The sequence below is a fragment of the Sabethes cyaneus genome, chromosome 3 (assembly GCF_943734655.1).
Source record: "Sabethes cyaneus chromosome 3, idSabCyanKW18_F2, whole genome shotgun sequence".
Taxonomy (NCBI): Eukaryota; Metazoa; Arthropoda; class Insecta; order Diptera; family Culicidae; genus Sabethes; species Sabethes cyaneus.
In genome coordinates, this window is record NC_071355.1 from 16,820,246 (window position 1) to 16,845,904 (window position 25,659).

The 25,659-nt window shown below is 35.7% G+C and overlaps 1 protein-coding gene across 1 annotated transcript in view; it reads left to right on the plus strand.

Moving 5' to 3' along the window:
* Window positions 1–25,659, plus strand: part of LOC128739314 (adipokinetic hormone/corazonin-related peptide receptor variant I-like) — a 121,184-nt gene that overhangs the window by 17,120 nt on the left and 78,405 nt on the right. Inside the window, exons 2-3 of the mRNA XM_053834792.1 lie at window positions 8,886–9,076; window positions 21,156–21,383. Coding sequence (XP_053690767.1) covers window positions 8,886–9,076; window positions 21,156–21,383 — 419 coding nt within the window. The remainder of the gene's footprint in view (window positions 1–8,885; window positions 9,077–21,155; window positions 21,384–25,659) is intronic.

Below are 25,659 nucleotides of genomic sequence, written 5' to 3' on the forward strand. Positions count from 1 at the left end.
ATTCTTTACGGCACAATAAATTGCATTCTTGGCTCACCCTTTTATGGCACCATCTTGAAATTCAGTCAAAGTTGATTTTATTGCAGATACAGTGGGATTTTGATACAGATACAATGAGATTCGGCATGGTTCGATTTTGGCATGCCTCAATTTTGGCAACAAAAGTATCCGTTATTGGCAACACAAAGTTTTTTCCTTACAAAAATATGCTTACATATCGGTCAGTTTCCACATACATGCTTTAAATGACGCAAAAATGATGCCCTCAGTGTGTTTATGAAAAAAAATTTGCTGTTATAGAATGTTTCGAACAATAATATTTTTATTGCCGTAGGACTACGTCTTACCGCAGGTTGCCAAAAACTTACTTACACCGGACGGTTAGCTCTTTGCGGACTTTTCAAACATAAAATGGTTGCAATCGTTGATTAATAATATTTACTCAATTTCTAACGCATTAACATTAATTATTTTCATATCAAAAACGGCCTCGAATTTAGAACGGTTTCGATTTTGGCAACATAGGCGACACGCATTTGTTGCCAAATTCGAAATCCCACTGTACCTGAACCTATTTTTGTTCGGTGCACAAAAATTAGCGCATAAAAACAATCGTACAAACAAAAAATCGTACGAAAAGGCTTGTACGAAAACATAATTTTCCTGGCAAAACAATAAAAACCAAATCATGGTATATCCTGTCAGAATGTATTCAGATATTTTACCGTTTTGTAGTGTGTTTAATCTTTTGTTGTAACTTCTAACTTTTTGATTAATATTTTTTTAAAAACGGTGGTCTTTCAAATAAACGGAGGACGTGGTAGAAAAAAGTAATGAATCGAAAGTGTTGATAGTATTTCTAGGGCGAGACAGGACGTGATGCACCCTCACTAAATTTTTCGCTACTTTCCCTTCGCCTCTTGTCTCGTCCTGGAGATACTATCAACACTCTTCATTCATTACTTTCTTCTACCGCCTGCGTTTATTTGAACGACTACACCATAGAAAAAATTACTGCCTGTAAAAACCTCACATTCTAAATTTGGTTCCATTTGTTCTCGAGTTATGAGGAAATATGTATTTTGTTTGTATGGGAGCTCCCCCTATTAAAGGGTTAGGGGTCATAATTCGCCGTAGAAAAATTTTGCTGGCTTCTAAAATCCCCACTTGCCAAACTTGGTTCCATTTGCTTGATTAGTTTTCGAGTTACTTAATAGTTAATTGACCTCACGTCTTACGACAAGGCCTGCGCAGTATAATTTCTCCATCTGTTTCGGTCCATGGCAACTGATCTCCAGTTCCGCGGGCATCCAATGCTCGCCAGATCTCGCTCCACCTGGTCTTGCCACCTCGTTCGCTGTGCCCCTCTTCGTCTTGTTCCTACCGGATTCGATGCGAAAACCAGTTTTGCAGGATAGTTGTCCGGCATTCTAGCAACATGTCCAGCTGTAGCCACTTTCTGAATGCTTGGTTTGCCGTAGAGACGCGCGAGCTCGTGGTTCATTCTACGCATCCATACACCGTTCTCTTGCACTCCGCCATAGATGGTTCTTAGCACCCGCCGTTCGAAAACTCCGAGTGCTCGAAGGTCCTCTTCTAGCAGTGTCCACGTTTCGTGCCCGTAGAGGACAACCGGTCTAATTAGCGTTTTGTACAGTGTACACTTTGTACGGGAGCTCAGATTGTTCGACCGCAAGTGTTTGTGGAGTCCGTAGTAGGCCCGACTTCCGCTAATAATACGCCTTTTAATCTCACGGCTGGTATTGTTATCCTCTGTTGCCAGTGAGCCAAGGTATACGAACTCGTCGACTACCTCGAACTCATCCCCGTCGATTACCATGGTACTGCCCAAGCGGGTCCTGTCACGCTCGGCCCCGCCCGCCAGCATATATTTCGTTTTAGACGTATTTATCTACAATCCAATCTTCTCTGCTTCGCGTTTTAGTCTGGTGTACTGATCTTCTACAGCCTCAAATCCACGTCGTCAGCAAAGCAGATAAATTGACTGGATTTATTGAAAATCGTGCCCGCATTTCGATCGCCGCTCGTCTTATAACACCCTCAAGACTATCTCCTTGTCGAAGTCCCCTGCGAGATTCGAATGGGTTCGATAATCCACCCGAGATTCTCACACAGCACTGGATCCCATCCATCGTAGCCATGATAAGTCTAGTAAGCTTACCCGGAAAGCCGTTTTCGTCTAAAATTTTCCATAGCTCTTGTTGGTTAACGCTATCATATGCGGCTTTGAAATCGATGAACAGGTGGTGCGCGGGGATTCGGAATTCGCGGCACTTCTGAAGAAACTGCCGCAGGGTGAAGATTTGGTCCGTTGTAGACCGACCCTCCATGAAACCGCCCTGGTAACTTCCCACAAATCTACTGGCTATTAGCGATAGTCGATGGAAGATGACTTGGGAAAGCACTTTGTAGGCAGCATTCAGGATAGTGATTGCTCGGTAGTTCTCACAATCTGGCTTATCGCCTTTTTAGTAAATAGGGCGGATAACCCCGTCTTTCCACTCCTCCGGTTGTCGTTCCGGATCCCAAATCTTGACAATCAGTTGATGCAAACAGCCGGCCAACTTGTTCGGGTCCATTTTATTTTATTTTATTTTATTTTGATACTAGCTGACCCGACAAACTTCGTATTGCCACAAATTAACCTGTGTTGTACATAAATCATGAATCTCGGATAATCTTTGTCACTATCTCGAGTTTTGCAAGCCCCCCAGTGGGCGGCGCTTCCGACGGCGGGTCACCGGCAACACTCGCGACCGGCTCGTCCTGAATGATCTAGTGTTACTATAGATAGTTTTTGTGGTCTTGTTATTGATTAATGTTTTATGGAAGAGTCTCGAATTTCTCGAGTTGGATTAGTTTTTGAGTTTCGCAAAAATTTCTGTTTTATTTGTATGAGAGTCCATATCCCCCTACCACAGGGGTGAGAGGTCTCTAACTATCATAAAATAAATTCAAGACTCAAAAATCTCCTACATGCTAAATTTGGTTCCATTTGCTTGATTAGTACTCAAATTATAAGGAAATTTGTATTTCATTTGTATGGGAGCCCACCCTCTTAAAAGGGAAAGGGGTCGTAATACACCACAGAAAAAAAATTCTGCCATCTAAAACTCTCACATGCCAAATTTGGTTCCATTTGCTTGATTAGTTCTAAAGTTATGAGCAAATTTGTATTTCGTTTGAATGGGAGCCCCCCCCCCTCCTAAAAAGGTAAGAAGTCCTAATTCATAATGGGAAAAATGGTTGCCTCCAAAAACACCCACATGCCAAATATGGTTCCATTTGCTTGATTAGTTCTCGAATTATGAGGAAATTTGTATTTCATTTGTGTAGAAGCCCCCCCTCTTGAAGTGTGGAAGGATCCTAATTCACCGTAGAAAATATTTTTGCCTCCAAAAACCTCCACATGCCGAATTTGGTTCGATTTGCTTGATTAGTTCTCGAGTTATGGGGAAATTTGTATTTCATTTGTATTGGAGCCCCCCCTCCTAATGTGGGAAGAGGTCCTAATTCATCACAGAAAAAATTCTTGCCTCCAAAAACACCTACACGCCAAATTTGGTTCCATTTGCTGGATTAGTTCTCGAGTTATGAGGAAATTTGTATTTCGTTTGTATAGGACCCCCCCTCCTAAAGTGGGGAGGGGTCCCAATTCATCATTGAAAAAAAATTGTCTCCAAAAACACACATATGCCAAATTTGGTTCAATTCGCTTGATTAGTTCTCGAGTTATGAGGAAATTTGTATTTCATTTGTACAGGAGCCCCTCCTCTTAAAGTGGGGAGGGGTCCTAATTCACCATTGAAAATTTTCTAGCTCTCGAAAACCTTCACATGCCAAATTTGGTTGCATTTGCTTGATTAATTCTCGAGTTATGAGGAAATTTGTATGGAAGCCCCCCCCCCTCTTAAAGGGGAGAGGAGTTATAATTCCTCTTATAAAGAGGGGAGGGGTCTCAATTCACCATAGAATAAATTCTTGTCACCAAAAAAAACACCCACATGCCAAATGTTGTTCTATTTGCTTGATTAGTTCTCGAGTTAGGAGGAAATTTGTATTTCATTTGTACAGGAGCCCCCCCTCTTAGAGTGGGAAGGGGTCCTAATTCACCGTAGAAAATTTTCCTGCCCTCGAAAACCTTCACATGCCAAATTTGGTTCCATTTGCTTGATTAATTCTCGAGTTATGAGGAAATTTGTATGGAAGCCCCCCCCTCTTAAAGGGGAGAGGAGTTACAATTCCCCTTATAAAGAGGGAGGGGTCTCAATTTACCATAGAATAAATTCTTGTCACCGAAAACACCCACATGCCAAATTTGGTTCTATTTGCTTGATTAGTTCTCGAGTTAGGAGGAAATTTGTATTTCATTTGTACAGGAGCCCCCCTTCTTAGAGTGGGAAGGGGTCCTAATTCACCGTAGAAAATTTTCCTGCCCTCGAAAACCTTCACATGCCAAATTTGGTTCCATTTGCTTGATTAATTCTCGAGTTATGAGGAAATTTGTATGGAAGCCCCCCCTCTTAAAGGGGAGAGGAGTTACAATTCCCCTTATAAAGAGGGAGGGGTCTCAATTTACCATAGAATAAATTCTTGTCACCGAAAACACCCACATGCCAAATTTGGTTCTATTTGCTTGATTAGTTCTCGAGTTATGAGGAAATTTGTATTTCATTTGTATAGGAGCCCCCCCTCCTAAAGTGGGGAGAGGTTCTTATTCATCATAGAAAAAATTCTTGCCTCCAAAAACACCCACATGCCAAATTTGGTTCTATTTGCTTGATTAGTTCTCGAGTTATGCAGAAATTTGTGTTTCATTTGTATGTGAGCCCCCCCTCTTAGTGGGGGGAGGGGTCTCTAACCATCACTAAAACCTTTCCTGGCCCCAAAAACCTCTACATGCAAATTTTCACGCCGATTGGTTCAGTAGTTTTTGATTCTATAAGGAACACAGGACAGACAGACAGACAGACAGACAGACAGACAGACAGACAGACAGACAGACAGAAATCCTTCTTTATAGGTATAGATAACATACATCATCTGACTTAATAGTAGTCTTAATGATAAATAGTACGAGCACTATGCAACTAACAGTACAAGCAATATGAAAACATACAAAGAACATAGTTAACTACGAAGCCGTTGTTTGAACGTTGTTACGGTTAAGTTAAAATCAAATACATCGGCTACGGCATTAAAACTTGCCGACATGAAGCGGATGACCCCATCCCGTACGTTACATTCCGCTGAGGTAATAACAGCAGATTTCTGGGTCGCAGGGTTCTTTCCGGTGCGTACAAATTAAGCTGCTGTAAAATATTCGGACCATCGATCTCGCCAAACAGAATTTTTCCCACAAAAACAGCTTGAGCTTCGAATCGCCTTCGCTCCAAAGTCTGCATTTCAAGAAGCTGGCAGCGCTCTACATACGGTGGTAGCTGATGATGATTCCGCCATGGAAGGAATCGTAAAGCAATTTTCGCTGAATGGCTTCAATTCTTGCTATCCAGTTAGCATTGAATGGGCACCAAACAACCGAGTTGGTCTCAAGGACGGAACGCACCAGGGAGTAGTAAAGTGATCGGAGGCACCTAGGATCACGGAATTCATTAGCTATTTTGAATATAAATCCAAGCTGTCGATTTGCCTTGGCAATTATTTCGTTGTAGTGTGGCTTGAACGTTAGCGATGTATCCAAGGTAACGCCCAAATCACGAACCTGGTTTACTCTGGTTACTGTGAGACCGAACATTGTGGCCTCTAAAAGGGTCACTGGTTACGAATAACATCAAAGCCAAAGCTCGTTCAACGCAAATACGACGCCAATCGGCTGTCCTTCCCTTTTAGCATGAATGGCAACAGGCACGCTGGCCATCTACAACCGTTTGTTGCTTGCCGTGTCCTTGGCGATGTTGGTTATTCAGACTGTAAAATGAAACTGACACTGTTCTACAGCTTACCTCTTGCTATATAACAGAAAACATGATACGTTTTAGAAAAATTCTTACAAAGTGGTCTCATACCATATCATTTGGATCTGAATAGCTGAGTGTAGCTAATTGTCGTCCGTACCTGTGGAGCAAAGCGTTCGCAATGGGAAATGTATGGAGAAATTTAACATTTAATCTTTACATACATTTTCACTATTAAGCGTATAAAATATCATTATAAAAATATTACTATAAAATTGCTGTACAGTTTATCTACCCAACGACATATTAACAGCTATGTTTCGTTCAGTAGTATACTAGTTATAAGCATTTGAAATTTTTCAGTCAAACGTTACACTTCTATTTTCGTTTTTACAAAGTGCTACCCACTATTGTAAACAAAAACGTAGTCCTACGTCAAAAATTTATGCCTCATAGAACCCCCACATGCCAAAGTTGATTCCATTTGCTTGATTAGTTCTCGAGTTATGAGGAAATTTATATTACTTTTGTATGGGAGCCCCTCCTCTTAAAGAGAGGAGGGTTCCTAATTTGCCATAGAAAAAATTCTTGCCTCCAAAAACCCTCACATGCCAAATTTGGTTCCATGTGCTTGATTAGTTATGCAGAAATTTGTGTTTCATTTGTATGGGAACCCCCCTCTTAGGGGGGTGAGGGTTCTCTAACCATCATAAGAACTTGTCTTGGCCCCAAAAACCCCTGCATACAAATTTTCACGCCGATCGGTTCAAATGACCGGACTATTTTGATGATCGAAGTACACTCAATCGATTTGAACAAAATTGATTGCAAGTGAAAGGAGACCATTTTGAAGTAATAACTTGCAAAGTTAATGGTGATTGGAACAGAGATTGGAACGGCGATTGGAGCTGGGGTTGGAACAGGGATAGGAACGGGAATTGGAATGGGGATTGGAACGAAGATTGGAGCGAGAATTGGAACGCGGTTTGGAGCGGAGATTGGAACGCGGTTTGAGTGGAGATTGAAGCTGGAATTGGAGCGGGAATTGGAACGGGGATAAGAGTGGGGATTGGAATCGGAATTGTAACGCGTATTGGAAAGGGACTGGAACAGAGATTGGAAAGGGGATTGGAACGGAGATTGGAATAGGGATTGGAACGGGGTTTTAAGTGGGGATTGGAATCGGGATTTGAACGGGAATTTTAACGGGAATTAAAACGGGAATTGGAACGGGAATAGAAGTGGGGATTGGAACGGGGATTGGAACGGGGATTGGGACGGAACTGTAGCGGAGATTGGAACGGGTTTTGGAATGGTATTGGAACAGGGATTAGAACGGGAATCGGAACGGGGAGTGGAACAAAGTTTGGAAAGGTGATTGCGGGATTGAAGCGGGAATTGGAGCGGGACTGGAACAGAGATTGGAACGGAGATTGGAACGGGGATTAGAGTGGGAATTGGAACCGGGATTGTAACCGAGATTGGAGCGGGGATTGGAACGGGGAATGAAGCGGGGATTGGAATAGAAATTGGAACGGGACTGGAACGGGAATTGAAACGGTAGTGTTGAAGCGGGCATTGGAACTGGAATTGGAACGGGACTGGAACAGGGATTGAAACGGAGATTGGAACGGGGATTGGAGCGGGGATTGAAACGGAAATTGGAACGGGATTAGAACGGGGATTGGAATGAATATTGGTACGTGGATTGGAACGGGGATTGAAACGGGAATATGAATAGGGATTGGAACAAGCATATGAACGGGGATTGTAGCACATAACAGAAGTGGAAGTAGAAATCCAAACACGTACATGCTAATTTCTACAGATACTAACAAACCTGGCGGTAGCGAGTCACTTTTTTCCACGAAAACACACGAAAGCATGTGAAAGGTGCTATGCGATTGGCAGCGAGCGTTCTGCTTATATTGCTGTTATTTGCTTCTATGCGAAAACCTTCCCAAAGAAAAATAAAAACAAAAAAGACTCTGTTACCAGTTTTGATCGCCGAATCGTTCGGTCTTCCACTTCTGTTCTGTGATTGTACGATAGTTTCGTTCCTACCTGCTGAATCGCATACAGTTAATACAGTACGTTAATTGGGTGGTTCGTTAGTTAGGTGTTCGCTAGTTGGGTCATGCTCCAGCTAAAATGCACTTGAATGTCAAAATTCTATCGAATTTCTGTTCACTGTCAGTCGGCCTAATAAGCGAATCACGATTCGATAGTTGGAGTCCAGTCGTGACTTAATTAACGAATTCAGGCTGGGAATAGGTAATCAGCAAACTGAATATTTCTCGAAAGTCTCCGGCATTCCACGGGGCAACAATCTTATGCTCTTCATGCTATTAATCAATGATATAACACTCTGGCTTCGGGATGATTGCCACATGCTATTTGCAACCGATATCAAACTGTTTAAGTTTGTCAGGAATACAGCAGACTTTCGTCCTCCAGAGCTTAATAGATATTTTCATGCAGTGTTGTTTCAGTATTCTACTAACCGTTAGTATCGAGAAGTGTTGTAAATACCATTTCATTTTATAGAAAGTTCAACCCAGTTATATTACACTATACTGTGTGCGGTCAAGCAGTAGCTAGAGTAAACCAAGTTCGTAATTTGGGTGTAACGTTGGATACTTCGCTTACAGTGAAATAATCGACAGCTTGGGTTTGAACTTTTAAATACTATGTTGATAGAGTATAATCTTACGTAGAGGATTACATATATTACTAAAAAAATAAGATTTCAATCCCAGGATTAAAATTTTATTTTTTTTGGTTCATAACTTTACCGATATTTTATTCAAATTACAGTAATTTAATCCTCCCCTCTCCGTCGAATCTACCAGACCGCAGTTATTTATTAATATACGATTCTCATGCTTATTTTTAGGCCACGTAGCGTATCAACCAATTTAATTCCTTTTTTCCTGTTATTTCCCGCAGGCTACACCGATTCCACCGTGGCTGTGATAATCGTGTACTGCGTGCTGTTCGTCATCGCCGCCGGTGGCAATCTGTCGGTGGTAATTACGTTATTTCGCTCCCGTCGGCACCGGCGTTCCCGCGTTAGCCTTATGATCTGCCACCTGGCCGTTGCCGATCTGATGGTGGCCTTCATCATGATTCCCCTGGAGGTAAGTGACGGCGCCAGGTTGTCTGTCATCACCTGACCTGACCTGAGCTGTGCTGAATGTGCTTATTTTGTTGTCGAAACGCTGCACCAGAAGAGCAAACTTTGTTCCATGTGTCTTCGACGTGTCTTGTTTTGTTTTTTTTTTGCTCGGTGGAAATTGTTTGCGGATGAAGATGATTTTTTCATCTAGGCTTCCATTTTCTCACTTGCTGTTGTTGTGATGAGCAAGATTGCTCATGAATAAATGATTAACATAAAGTGGATACTACGCCAGCATATGGAATTTCATTCTTGTGCCTTTTTTGAGCTTGTTTTACTACTTTGTACAAATTTGTTGAATAAAAGCAAATTAGGCGCGAAGGATAAAAATATCATGGAAAAAAGATACCGCACTCCGAATAAACTGTCTAAAACAGAATACCGGATGTGCGTCCGGTCATCAAAATCATTGAGTGGCAAAAATGATGATGGTGACATTTTTCCACCCTTTTTTGATCGTTAAAATCTATTCATTACTGGAGCACTTCCGTCCGATTCATGCGTGACAACCAACCAACCAACCACCGGAGGACGGTTTTGTTGTTTTGCGTCTGGGTCCTGAGTTTTTTTTGTCAGCACTAAACTAGATTCATGCCATCCATTCGGACCGTCGTCATCGTAATCCGCATCGGTTTCGTAAATTTACGATTGTTTTTGCTCCGAATTGATTCCACTAGGGCCCACTAAATAATGTTTAAATGTCTAGCCTTCCCCGTCGAGTAGCGAAAGATATTTGCTGTCTGATCCGTTTGTGTCGGTTTTGCTCTTATTTACTGTTGAAAAAGATTGGTGTCAAATTTAAATTCTTTTTTTTTCTTGTTGTTCCATGATTTGAAAAAAATACTTCCATACTAGACGTCAATAGACGATTTGTGGTCGAACGAAATCGATCGCACTGAACTGGAAAGCATAATTTATTATTTGCATACTAATGATTGCGTGTCTCGCGTTGTCTTTCTCCCCATGCCAAGGGCGAGAGGCTATAATTCACTTTCGAATTGGATTTTTTTGATTTGAATTCAGATTTTTCACTGATTACTAATTTACATTCATTATGATTATGCGGTTTGAAAAATAATCCGAAGTTTAGTTGAATGGTTCGATTTACTTAATTTTTATGTTACGAATCTAAAACAAACGGAAAACGTAATATTTTCTATCGGATGCAAACACGTGAACATAGTCACGCAAGTAAAACCTATCTGATTAGGCTGATCTTACATCGAATCACTGCAACATCGTAAACGCCAAGTGGCCCATAAAATTTGTGTTGCTTCCCTAGCCTGGGAGCTGAACTTTTGATTGAGAGCGCACAGGGAAAATGGTGCCAAAGATTAAGCCGTCTAGCGGGTCTGTCTTTCTTGCTCTACCTACTGGCTGCTGTTGGACCTCCATTCAAGAGCAGTAGAGCATAAACCAGCCAGATTGAGTCAACAATATTCTTGCCATTCACTGATCTGATTCGGCATCTTTCGGTGGCTGTTGTGAATTATTTACTACTCAATAACCGCCCGATTTTCCCGTTGGGTGGAACTGCTGCTGTACCCCAACATGACCTTTTTCCGCTTGATTACGCTGTGGCGCAGTAATTTGCATCATGGTTGGGTGCGATAATTTTCAGTGCTCTCAGTTTGGTCGATGATGTTCATGTTGTTGTAGCAAAACAAATGGAGAGGAAATGATTCACATCTTTTGTGATATGTATAAGTATCAGAGGACTGAGATTGGAGCTTACGCTTGAAGTCGCTTAAACCTAATTTCCTGTGTTTTAGTCTTGCTATGGATGAAAACGACATAATTTTAATTATTTTTCTTAACTATCATCGTTAAAAGGAAAGATTTTGGTAATAAAAAGCAACAAAAACTGTAGCTTTCCCATAAATTCAAAACATTGTTCCTTAATTCTCAATTTTAAAGTTTCAACTTTCAATTTTTACTTTTTACTTTTTCAATTTTCAATTTTCAATTTTCAATTTTCAATTTTCAATTTTCAATTTTCAATTTTCAATTTTCAATTTTCAATTTTCAATTTTCAATTTTCAATTTTCAATTTTCAATTTTCAATTTTCAATTTTCAATTTTCAATTTTCAATTTTCAATTTTCAATTTTCAATTTTCAATTTTCAATTTTCAATTTTCAATTTTCAATTTTCAATTTTCAATTTTCAATTTTCAATTTTCAATTTTCAATTTTCAAGTTTGGCCATTGCAAATTATTTTTAGTCTTTGTCACCGCCCCCCCCCCCCTGGAAATTGGCTTGAAAATCGGGGGGCAAAAGAATACTTTGTACTACATATATGAGCTAAATTTAAATTATTTTTAGAAAATCAATTGTCTGTGAGCTTTACAGCATGATGAACTCTAAAAATGATTGTACGAATAAACTTCAAGCAAAAATGCCTAAAATCCATTTTCCATTGCTCGATTAAGAAAACTCTTTGTTTTTTTTCGCACTTTATAAAATATTTGTATGTAATGGCCTTTTTCAATTTTTCAGTTGTTCAGTTTTCCATTTTTTACTTTTTACTTTTTACTTTTTACTTTTTACTTTTTACTTTTTACTTTTTACTTTTTACTTTTTACTTTTTACTTTTTACTTTTTACTTTTTACTTTTTACTTTTTACTTTTTACTTTTTACTTTTTACTTTTTACTTTTTACTTTTTACTTTTTACTTTTTACTTTTTACTTTTTACTTTTTACTTTTTACTTTTTACTTTTTACTTTTTACTTTTTACTTTTTACTTTTTACTTTTTACTTTTTACTTTTTACTTTTTACTTTTTACTTTTTACTTTTTACTTTTTACTTTTTACTTTTTACTTTTTACTTTTTACTTTTTACTTTTTACTTTTTACTTTTTACTTTTTACTTTTTACTTTTTACTTTTTACTTTTTACTTTTTACTTTTTACTTTTTACTTTTTACTTTTTACTTTTTACTTTTTACTTTTTACTTTTTACTTTTTACTTTTTACTTTTTACTTTTTACTTTTTACTTTTTACTTTTTACTTTTTACTTTTTACTATTTAGAGTTTTGAGGTTTGGAAGCTGGATTTTGATTGAAATTTGAATTTGGAATTATAGCAATTTCTCAAAGGAGCGTTTTCCTTGATTTACCTTTTTAAAAATATTTTGACATCATTATGCTTTGTTGTCAATTGTTTTCGAAACCACTATTTTTATTAATTTCTAAAGCAGTTTAACACTAACCATTTGTTTAGCATTTGGTGTGTTAATATTAAATACAAGAAATACGTTGGTCAATTTTAAATTTTAATGGCATTTCTCCTAAACGCATACATCGTATATTCAAATTAGTTTGCCACTCGCAAGCTCAAACGCTGGAAAACTTGTCCTTTTGTCACTCCACGTTTGAGTGCACTCTCGCCACAATTGTCAGTGTTTGAGCTTTGTTAGCCTTCCGTTGCACTTTACAAAACCATCTGTTCGCCGCACTTCTCTGACGGTACTATATGAACTACAAAGCTTTCTTCTTTCACCAGCCACAATAGATCAAATAGCAGTTTGCTTCCACGTTCTCCATTAGGAAGCTTGTTAGGGGAATTTTTTTTTGTCAATTGCCCATGAAATGCTTTCCATCTCAATTTGTACTTTTTTCCACCGTCATCGTTAGAGTGATTTTTAACGAACGCATCTCACTTGCTGTCTCAATTTACTGCTTCCTTTTGATGCTTACTAACAAGGATCCTTATCAGGTATGACTTTTCTCTTGCTTCAACAGTTCTCAACCAATGCATAGCATTGCATTGCATTTTCTATGACGCTGAAGACATTCAGCTTTTGAGCCACTTTTCCTGTTTATAATTGCAAGTAGGGCTTGGGCTGCTTCGTCGTAATTGCATATTCCCGTTCTATCCACTAGAATTATTTTATAAAAAATTAGATATTCCCTAATATTTTTTTATCAAAATTTTCTTCTGACAAATCATCAATTCGTTTCAACGAAGAACTCGTTCAGCTTCAGTTTCATCATCTTTCAAATTAATCATCGTTATTTTAAACCAAACACTTGATACCAAGTTATCTAAAGTTTTCTGTGCAAAAAAAAACTTTCATTGCGTGCGTGGAGTTCTGAATGACGTCAACGCGTATTCGCGTTGATGGAATGAAAATCTTCAATGACAGCCAAGGTACAGCGAAGGAAACAACCGGATTTATTTCGTTCCACGCACATACTGTATGTATTCACGTGTACCACATTTATCGTATTTCGTTAACTGAATTTGATAGATACGTTTTTGGGAGCTACATTTTAAATATAGCACCATCATGTTACAACCAAACATGTTTTCCGTGTACATGTATCATACAGCCTATGATACCAAAATGTTAAAACAATCTGTACTTCAATTCAGATCCGGTATATCATTGCATTATTCCGAGCATAAAGTGCTCGTTTACCATATCAAGCTAGCCGACCCCTGCCGAATTCTAATATGTATGTAGATGCATGCTCCATATCCGTAAGATTTCGCATGATATGCGACACTCGACCCTGTCTGTCGTTTGTCATAAATGCTTGACAATGCTTGAGAAATAGCATGAGCTTTTACCGCGCTGCTGCCTCTGAAGAATAAGAAAAAAACTCAAACGCGAAAAAAATTACCGTCATAAGTATGAAGAGACGTGGTCGGTGAATAAATTCGTGCGTAACACATGGCTTCGTCTGGTTTTCGCTTTCTGCAGAAAGGATTCAGACCGAGGAGCAATTTTAAAGGCCCGGCTGTTGAAATAATATTTATTTTATTGAGTCGCAGAAAAAACCGCACATTGAGAGATGGTAATACAGGTTCAAAAAGTAATAAAAAATCTGCAGATTTTTGACGAAAGTCAGATAATAATCAGGGACATTTATTCGTTTCAATGGAATGACAATACCCGTCAAAGCAACCAATAAAAAAAATTACTTTTAAAAAGACCCCCAATTGATACCGATGTACCCCGCCTTGGCTACGCTGACGCTTTTCATCTGTTGGATATGAATAAATAATCGACACAGAGAAAGCACAACAAATATGACTCACGCCATTCATTCAAGATGGCAAACACTACCTTGCACAAGGATAACGACTTTCCTCTAATAAAAAATTGATGAACATAGATGCGGTAAAAAAAATCGTGGAGGAAAATATCTCTTTCTCTCAAATTTATGATACACTACTCAACTTCAAACATACTGCTATGAACTAGTGATACGTGATTGAAGCGAAAATGGAAGTACAATATATATCAACCGGCGCGGCGATATGCTAACGACACGGGTTCGGTACGAAACAGTCTGAAATCAATCATATCTCTGTAGTTCTTCAACATCCTGAAAAGAAAATGATAACTTGCTTTCGAGGTAATTTGTCAAATCGTAACTCCAACACATTTCTTGTATTTATTATTAACGTACAAAATGCTGATAAGACGCTCTAACCCTAATCGTTCAAAAATTAGTCACATTAGTCACATTAGTGACATGAGTCGTCATTGATTTTGTACATTTCAAAAGCAGTTTTTTTGTTTGAAACAAAAATTCTATTCATGAAAATATATTTGCTGTGTTCAGATTAGCAAGAAGATTACAGTGAATACATTTTTAAATACAGAACCCCTGTTTTGTGCCTAAAAACTGCTTCCGAAATTGGCCTTCGCGACGAAAAGTTAATAACTGCTAGTTTCCCGTTAATAGTTTTGAAAAAGTTTAAAAAACAAAATTCCCGAAACATGCTGGTAGCATTAAATTCGAACCTTGACAAATATCGAAAATAATGAGTAAACGCTAAAAAGTAAAAGCGAAAAATTAAGAAGTACAACAGGATTTCGAATTTGGCAACAAATGCGTGTCGCCTATGTTGCCAAAATCGAAACCGTGCTAAAATCGAGACTTTTTTAATATGAGAAATCTAAATGTAAATGCGTTAGAAATTGACTAAATGTTATTAATCAACGATTCCAACCTTTTTATCCGCGAGGTGCAAGCAAGTTTTTGGCGTCCTGTGGTAAGACGTAGTCCTACGGCAATAAAAATATTATCGAACCATGCCAAACTCGAAATCCCAAGTAAGTTAATACATATTTGAAAAACAAAAAAGTAAAAAGTAAGAGATAAAAAGCAGAAAGTAAAGAGTAAAAAGTACAAAGTTAAAAGTTAAAAGTTAAAAGTTAAAAGTTAAAAGTTGAAAGTTAAAAATTAAAAGTTAAAAGTTAAAAGTTAAAAGTTAAAAGTTAAAAGTTAAAAGTTAAAAGTTTAAAGTTTAAAGTTTAAAGTTTAAAGTTTAAAGTTAAAAGTTAAAAGTTAAAAGTTAAAAGTTAAAAGTTAAAAGTTAAAAGTTAAAAGTTAAAAGTTAAAAGTTAAAAGTTAAAAGTTAAAAGTTAACAGTTAAAAGTTAAAAGTTAAAAGTTAAAAGTTAAAAGTTAAAAGTTAAAAGTTAAAAGTTAAAAGTTAAAAGTTAAAAGTTAAAAGTTAAAAGTTAAAAGTTAAAAGTTAAAAGTTAAAAGTTAAAAGTTAAAAGTTAAAAGTTAAAAGTTAAAAGTTAAAAGTTAAAAGTTAAAAGTTAAAAGTTAAAAGTTAAAAGTTAAAAGTTAAAAGTTAAAAGTTAAAAGTTAAAAGTTAAAAGTTAAAAGTTAAAAGTTAAAAGTTAAAAGTTAAAAGTTAAAAGTTAAAAGTTAAAAGTTAAAAGTTAAAAGTTAAAAGTTAGAAGTTAAAAGTTAAAAGTTAAAAGTTAAAAGTTAAAAGTTAAAAGTTAAAAGTTAAAAGTTAAAAGTTAAAAGTTAAAAGTTAAAAGTTAAAAGTTAAAAGTTAAAAGTTAAAAGTTAAAAGTTAAAAGTTAAAAGTTAAAAGTTAAAAGTTAAAAGTTAAAAGTTAAAAGTTAAAAGTTAAAAGTTTAAAGTTTAAAGTTTAAAGTTTAAAGTTTAAAGTTTAAAGTTTAAAGTTTAAAGTTTAAAGTTTAAAGTTTAAAGTTTAAAGTTTAAAGTTTAAAGTTTAAAGTTTAAAGTTTAAAGTTTAAAGTTTAAAGTTTAAAGTTTAAAGTTTAAAGTTTAAAGTTTAAAGTTTAAAGTTTAAAGTTAAAAGTTAAAAGTTAAAAGTTAAAATTTAAAAGTTAAAAGTAAAGAAAAGAAAACAGAAAAGTAGAAAATTAGAAAAACTGAAAAACTGAAAAACAGAAAACCAAGAAAAACAGAAAACAATTGAAAATTGAAAACTGAAAAACTGAAAAATTGAAAAACTGAAAAACAGAAAAACGGAAAAATAGAAAAGCAGAAAAGCAGAAAAACAGGAAAAGAGAAAAACAGGAAAACTGAAAAAAACAATTGAAAATTGAAAAACTGAAAGCTGGAAAACTTAAAAACTAAAAAACAAAAATGCTGAAAAAGTAAAAGACTGAAAAACCAAAAAACTTAAAAACTGAAAAAGTAAAAAACTGAAAAACCGAAAATCTGAAAAACTGAAAACCTGGAAAACCAAAAATCTGGAAAACCGAAAGACTGAAATATTTAAAATCTGAAAAACTAAAGAACTGAAAAACAGAAACACAGAAAACTAGAAAAGCAGACAAATAGAAGAGTAGGAAAACAGAAAAACTAAAGTTCTGAAAAAGTAAAAAACTATAAAACAGAAAAACTAAAAAACTGAAAAAGTGAAAAACCGAAAAAACTGTAATACCGTAAGTAAAAGTTAAAAATTAAAAGTTAAAAGTTAAAAGGTAAAAGTTGCCATTGCAAATCATTTTCAAAGTTTTTGTCACCCCCCCCCCTCTCCCTACAGCTTGAAAAACTCGAAAAATGAGTTAACGTTAACGCTTCTAGCATGAAATAGAAATGGAGGTTCAAATAGTGGAATTTCCAAAGCTCGACCAAAAAAATTTTCTTTCGTTTTTGTCTTTTTGTTCGTAGATTTTTGTATGAAAAATAACAACGTATTTATTAAAAGCAAGAAAAGATTTGGTTTTCACATTTACACTTTAAGTAAAAATGCTTAAAATCCATTTTTTTTTGCTCGATTAAAAAATTCTGTTTTTTTTCGCCCCCCCCCAGAAGTTTCAGAAAAACAGAAAAACAGAAAAACTGAAAAACTGAAAAACTGAAAAACTGAAAAACTGGAAAACTGAAAAACTGAAAAACTGAAAAACTGAAAAACTGAAAAACTGAAAAACTGAAAAACTGAAAAACTGAAAAACAGAAAAATCGGAAAACTGAAAAACCGAGAAACAGAAAAACAGAAAAATTGAAAAACTCTAAAACTGAAAAGCCGAATAAAACTGAAAATAAAACTTGAAATCTTGAAAAACTGAAAAACTGAAAAACTGAAAAACTGAAAAACTGAAAAACTGAAAAACTGAAAAACTGAAAAACTGAAAAACTGAAAAACTGAAAAACTAAAAAACTGAAAAACTGTAAAAGTGAAAAACTGAAAAACTGAAAAACTGAAAAACTGAAAAACTAAAAAACTGAAAAACTGAAAAACTGAAAAACTGAAAAACTGAAAAACTGAAAAACTGAAAAACTGAAAAACTGAAAAACTGAAAAACTGAAAAACTGAAAAACTGAAAAACTGAAAAACTGAAAAACTGAAAAACTGAAAAACTGAAAAACTGAAAAACTGAAAAACTGAAAAACTGAAAAACTGAAAAACTGAAAAACTGGAAAACTGAAAAACTGAAAAACTGAAAAACTGAAAAACTGAAAAACTGAAAAACTGAAAAACTGAAAAACTGAAAAACTGAAAAACTGAAAACCTGAAAAACTGAAAAACTGAAAAACTGAAAAACTGAAAAACTGAAAAACTGAAAAACTGAAAAACTGAAAAACTGAAAAACCGAAAAACAGGAAAACAGAAAAATCGGAAAACTGAAAAACCGAGAAACAGAAAAACAGAAAAATTGAAAAACTCTAAAACTCTAAAACTGAAAAGCCGAATAAAACTGAAAATAAAACTTGAAATCTTAAAAATGTATTGCTGAAATTCTGAAAAACTGAAAAACAATTGAAAATTGAAAATTGAAAATTGAAAATTGAAAATTGAAAATTGAAAATTGAAAATTGAAAATTGAAAATTGAAAATTAAAAATTAAAAATTAAAAATTAAAAATTAAAAATTAAAAATTAAAAATTAAAAATTAAAAATTAAAAATTAAAAATTAAAAATTAAAAATTAAAAATTAAAAATTAAAAATTAAAAATTAAAAATTAAAAATTAAAAATTAAAAATTAAAAATTAAAAATTAAAAATTAAAAATTAAAAATTAAAAATTAAAAATTAAAAATTAAAAATTAAAAATTAAAAATTAAAAATTAAAAATTAAAAATTAAAAATTAAAAATTAAAAATTAAAAATTAAAAATTAAAAATTAAAAATTAAAAATTAAAAATTAAAAATTAAAAATTAAAAATTAAAAATTAAAAATTAAAAATTAAAAATTAAAAATTAAAAATTAAAAATTAAAAATTAAAAATTAAAAATTAAAAATTAAAAATTAAAAATTAAAAATTAAAAATTAAAAATTAAAAATTAAAAATTAAAAATTAAAAATTAAAAATTAAAAATTAAAAATTAAAAATTAAAAATTAAAAATTGAAATTGAAAATTGAAAACAACATAAAATAGACAGTTCTGTTGATGACAAATTGCTCTTCGGTGGAAAAGGCTCTACTAAAGGCGCTTGAAAAGTGTTATCCTGACACTGCTACTGCGAATCCAACCATTTGCTGATGCAAAATTTTGCTGGACCAACTCTCCGGTCCACTATTAATTGCCCGTGGCATAAATCAACAGAAGGATCCAACGCAAAATAGCAATATTTTACCGTCGTGAACTTGCCCAAAAGCTGTAGTGCTGTAGAAGGGCGGATCGAAAACCACATTTCGTATGCGTCAGCGTAATTGCCGTCATTTTTTATACGGCTCATGTTTGGAAAGGGTCAAAATCCTAAGAATAAGCACCTTCGGAACGAAGTAGAATGTTCGTCGCTCTTAATAAGGAAATTTATAACACTTTTGCGGGCGCTGTTATCCCACCTTTCAACCTCAGCTAGAGTATCAAATTTTTCAAACTATTTCAATTTAACGAAATGGTCTAGAGTAAAGATGAATTGGTTCTAACTGGAAAGGAGCATTGAACTATATCGATACAATAAGTTTATACCAGTATGGAACCAGAATGATGATTTATTGCACTATTTTCGTGATTTTCAGTCACAGGAAAAGGGCAGTAAAGATTTCAAAAGAATCCTCTTACTCCTCTAAGGTAGGATTTGTCTCATCTCGATACGATAATGATATTGATGCAATAAAGAATGCTTGAGTGAAGAAACCTATTTGTCTTTTGAACGCATGAAAACTGTACCTTCAAGCGATCTAGCGGACTTATCATCGGAAGATGTACGCTATAACGCAAGTAGTAATATTTCTTTCGTTGAATATTTGGTAATCATTCTGGAAATAAATCTCGATGATAAGCTGCCAACGTTCGAGTGAGATTACAATCATTCAACCGCGTTGCTTGCATCCTCTTCGAAGCACGAATCCGTAGTTTGTAAGCTTGCAGCAAAAATTTAATAATCCGCTTGATGAACTCGGAACGTCTTTTGTCGGATTTCAATGGATGATACTGAACAATATGAAGGGACGTTCCGGCAATGCATGCTGCATGCTCGTTGACAGTCGCCAGATTGCTCAATCGGATTCCAGGGAAAAGAAATTGATAACCGGGTGGGTTTCACTACAATACTGCACCAGTGAATTGCAAGCGTTCGATGTTTCGAGAAAAGTTAGACGAGTCTTTTTGAGGCACAAATCTTCCACACAATTTGAACGTGCTGCTCGAAAAACATGTTTTAGTTTCCAGCTTCAGTTCCTGATTAGGATACGCGCCAACTGAATAGCGTACGGTTGGGTAAAAATTTCTCCTAAAGGGTGTCTTAAAGAAACTTTTTCTCTTAATTTTAGTGAAATTTAAACCTTTCCTTCTTTGCCTCAGTGCATTTTGCGTTAAAACTAGTTAACTCAGTGCTTTGTTACAACTAAAGAATTAATGAGCTGTATTTATCGGTCACTGCTAACAAGGTTTCCCACCCACAAATTAACAAGTGTAAAATGCTGCACTTACTGATGTTGCTTTGAATGAACAATATTATAAAACATTTACTGTGGCAAATGTTGGTAGGAAGGTAGGTAGAAAAAAAAGCAAACTTGTCAAGCTGACGAGCTTGAAGTTAGTTGAGTGGAAATAGCAAACTGAAAACAAGCTTTCCGGTGTACATTCCTGTAAGGATGCTGGAATATGTTTGCGAAGTAGATCAAGCGAGTAGTGGGAGAGTGCTTGCAGCAAAATGTGCATCAACTTTGTAAAACTATTTACCCGTTAGAATTTGCAGAATCATTGCAACCGGTGGGTGCTAGGAATCGCGCAGTAATAGTCGTTCGATAAAGAAAAGTTAGTGTTGAGTTCTGCCGTATTGGCATTTGTTGGTATTGAACATAACCAACGTTGATAAGTATTTAATTAAATCCTGAGAGTTTTGTAATGTTTTTTTTCCACATGCCGACCGACAACTGCTTGTAGGTACATACCTCTTATATTTAGCAGTTTTCCGGATCCCGATCGCTATGTTTTGCGGAATTCCAATTACAGCACATTGTTAAGCAACCTCAGTGATGGTGAAAGCTTTTAACGTTTAGCTCATGTTAGGCAGGCCATTTTCACCCACAACATTAGTGTATTTGGGGTACCTACATTTGCTTTTGATGAAATTTAGCCTCAAAGAGCTTGTTTAGATAAAAGAACAATATCCTCCAGCTAATTACGTAAATGCTAAGTTGGTAAATGAATTTCGATAAAAAGATTATCTAATGAAAGTATGTGTGGGATCAAACGGCAGAGTTCGCGCACGATGACAGATTAAACAGTATGAAATTAGCTCTTCTAATGCGGTTGACAGCTTCCTTTACACCACCAGCGGGGATCGACCGGTGAAATTTGGGCTCCACAAATATCTAACCTTCCGACTTCCGGCTTTCTGTCTCTTCTTGCAGGTCGGCTGGCGCATTACGGTACAGTGGCATGCCGGCAATGTGGCGTGCAAAGTTTTCCTCTTCATGCGCGCGTTCTGTCTCTATCTGAGCTCGAACGTGCTGGTGTGCGTCTCGTTGGATCGCTGCTTTGCTGTGATATATCCTTTACGGGTTTCCGCCGCTCGGAAGCGGGGCAAAATCATGCTCGGCGGAGCCTGGTTTATAGCCTTTGTCAACGCGATTCCACAGGTAAGTGCCGCAACGTTGTTGTATTATTGTCATCGATCATATTGGTCGGTGGAATTCGGCGGAAAATCAATGCAAATGTAAATAGAAATCGTATTAATGTGCCAGTGCTATTATTATTAATGTTTGTTCGGCACGGAAATTTTGCCATCGAATGTGAAAATAGAGTGAGATTGACCGGACTTTCAATTTTTTTTTATTATATGGCGTTTGTTAATATTAAAACCTTCAGCGCAATTGCGATTCGAAGGAACCTCGGTAATGTTTGCTCCACCTGTTATCACTGGTGTGCCTGGGTTGTGGCACACTTGGGCTCGTGCCACACGATTGTCCTTTGTTTCATTGAATTAAAATGTCATAAAATACAGTTCCTGTTTCGAGCTTGATTGAATGAGTCGTAGCTGTCAAAATAAAATGAATAAATAAAAAAGTGACACCCAAACGAATAACGAATGACGCAATAATGAAAGAAAAAATAACATGTAAAAGGATACAATAATGGTACAAAAATGGCACCAAAATGATACAAAAATAACAGAAAGATGATACGAAATTTGTAAGAAAATGACTGAAAATGATACAAGACTTAATATAAAAGTAACACAACAATAAAGCAAAACGAAATCCAAAAAATCAGAAAAACTAACTTAAAAACGAAAGTAATGCGGAAACGAAGCAAAAATTGGTTTAAAAAATATTTTTCAAATAAACATGTAAAATGTGTTTTAGACTGAAATACTCCAAAATTATGTAGAACGTCGTAATTTTATTACTGAAACAGCACTAAAACGATGAATGGTAAAATAATGGATAACACCAAAATCATACAAATAATGATAGAGAAACAGTACAAAATAGTGCAAATATGGTACTAATATGATACAAAAAATGTAATAAATAATGATTAAAAATGGTACAAAATACAGAAATCATTATTGAATAATTTCGTGTTATGTTAGTATCATTTTTGTGTTATTATTACAACAAAGTGACCCTGAAAATAACACAAAAATAATTAAAAACAACACAAAAAAGAACGCGTTTTCCTCTTGATATTCGTATTAAACTCAATCGATGAACATAATCTTATAGCGAAGTTTCACGGCTGGTTTTAGGATTCTTCCGTATAACCTATACTGTTCCTCAACCAAGAGCTCCCTGAAGAATAGAGTTTGTGCCACTTGCGGATTAAATTTCGCATCTAAGGTAATGTTGTATGATTGCAAAAATATACACAAAATGACAGAATCCGTCAGAAAAGTTGTTCCAAGGCGTGTTGTTGCAAGGCGTCAGTAGGAAGTCCTGATTGTTTCAACTAGATCAGACGAATTTGAGTAGATGGATGCAGAGCCGTAGCGTGACACTGTGGCGCCCTTGGGGCGAAGACCCAATTTAGCGCTCCCTCGTTTTTTTAAATCCGTGTTTTTCCCAAGTTTATAAGATTTTAAATCACCAACCAGATTCTGAACCTGCGCTAAAGTCTGGACCATATTTTTATCAGAGTTTGTTCCAAATTTTGTAGCAGATTTGGATTAGATTCTGGACCAGATTTTGGACTACTTTTTTGATCAGATTGTGGGCAAGATTTGGGACCTCGAGTAGATTTTTGGTTACCGTTTTTTGACCACCACCAATCATATTTTGGATCTGATTTTGAACTAGATTCCGAACGTGGACTATATTTTGGACCTAGACTAGCACCCTTATTCTTGTTTTCGTTCGAATGATATTCGTTCGAAAGTTAAGCCGATTCGTATTTTTGTTTTCGTTCGAATCAATTCGAACGTTCGAACGCCCCTTTCTTTTGTTCATTCGAATATGAGAATAGTGTTTTCGTTCGAAACAAGCTATTCGTACGAATGTAGAATACGGCCGTAAACAAGAATAAAGGTGTAGATTGCGAACCGCTTTTGTTTTTATCAATTTTTGTTTCAAATTTTGGAACAGATTTGGACTAGATTCTTGACCAGATTTTGGATCGCATTATTGATCAGATTTTTGACCAGGTTTTAAATCAGGATTTGGATTAGATTTTGGACCCAGATTCTAGACCTGGTCTGGATCTGCATTAGTTTCTGGATTAAATTTTGGATCACATTTTTGTCGGATTTGGACCAGATCTTGAATAAGATTTTGGACTACATTTTTTATCTTGGAGCTGCATCAGATTCTATGTAGTTCAGATTTTGGACCACATTTTTTATCAAATTTTGGACCAGATTCTATAGACCTGAACCAGATTGTGGACCTTACCCCGAATCTGGACCGCATTTGTTTATTAGATTTTGAACTAGATTTTGCGTCAAATTTGGGTCCAGATTCTGGAACTGGACCGAAATTTAAACCAGATTTTGGGCCACATATTTGATTTCATTTTAAACCACCAAACAGAATTTGGATCAGATTTTGGACCAGTTAATGAACCTGAACTAAACGTGTATCAAATTTTAGAACAGATTTAAACTAGATTTTGAATCAGATTTTGGACTACATTTTCAATTAGATTTTGGCCATTTTTTGGACCCGTCTCTGAAGCTGAATCAAACGTTGGACCTTCATCAGATTCTGGGCCAGATTTTGAACCACATTTTTATCAAACTTTGACCAGGTTTTGAATAATATTTAGGACCACATTTTCGGTCAGATTTTGGATCAGGTTTGGGACCAGATTTTGAACCACGTAATGGACCAAGGTCAGATTTTGAGCCTGGACTTGATTCTGGAGCACATTTTTATCATATTTTGGTTCAGATGTCGAATTAAATTTTGGACCAAATTCTCGAACTGGATCAGATAATAAACCAAATTTTGGACCGCATTTTTGATCAGATTTTCGATCATATTTTTGCTTTAGTGCAGGCCGTTTTTGGCGCCCCCAAGAGCTAGCGCCGTTGGCGGGGGCCAGTCTGGCCAACTGCACGCTACGGCGTTGGATGGATATAAAGGACAAGGATATGCGCGAAACATTAATCGACGACACATCAGCGACAACTGAAGCGTATCCGATCGCAGTAATTGGATATTATCTTTAAAATCCGTAAATCGATGACTTATAAGCTCGAAAATTTTTCCTTTTTTATTTGCTGAAGTTCTGTTTTGTTATTTGATGGATTGATTGAAGTGAATTATATTGATAGCCTGAAATAAAAAGGTTGGAAAGTATATTTAATTATTTTGTTGTTATGGGGGAGGAGGGGTTAGCCGTAATGTGACGTACTTTCTCAGGGGGGTCATGAATGTGAGACAAAATGTAACAGAACAGAACAGAATGTGAGACAAAATGATTTTGGTTCAAACCAGCTAGCACCAACTCGTATATCAATGTACGAAAACTATCGTAAATATCTCCTAACAAACTCGAAATCGTAACTAAAGCTGGATAAAATGGGATCAAGTTGATTTTTTGTCGTATATAATGATAATGACTGACATACATACGATTTTCAGTACAAAATCGTAGGGTAGTACGGAGCGACTCGCGCTTAATCGGATATTATCGTATATAAATAGTCGTAACGCTCAAAATTATTTGTAATCACGTATATCGCCTCCAAAATAGTACGGATATGCCAATTTTGCGCATAAAATACGATTTATTTAGCATGTAGAGTAAGGAGGGGTAAAAGTGCGATGCGGGTAAAAGTGCGATTCAGTGATTTATCGGTGCAGATTCCGAGTAAATTTTCTACATTGGCATGGATGGGTGACTACTTTGACAGCTTTAATCTAAGGTAAACTTTGGTTGCTTACGAAGCATAGTTGCTGAGTTATGAGCAAATGTTATTTTAGGGCGGTTTTTATGTAATTTTTTGTTATATGGCAAATACGATATCAACAGGAAGATATTACTTGTTGAAAATTTGTAGCAGCGTTTTACATTACTCACATATCTGTTTTGAAAATACGGTGAAAATAATTTACAAAATATATTTCGCTTTTCCGTAATTTAATCTGAACCCGTCAAGCGCCTAGCGGGGTAATAGTGCGATTCACGGACGGTGCAAAAGTGTGATTCATGGACGAGGCAAAAATGTATAACTAATTATATACAGCTTTAGGCACTATATTACAGATACTAAAAATGAGTCCTGCAGAAAACTGTGTGCTCTACAGATGTTGGCCGAAGGAAAACAATGTTTTCCGCTGATGAAACAAAAAAACAAACGTTTAGAAAAGTTTCGATCTAACGGAGGCTGCAATACAGCGCAAAATAGGAAAGGTGCAAATTGAAAATATTTCTTACCGAAACATAACGCAGATTAAAGATAATATACCCCGT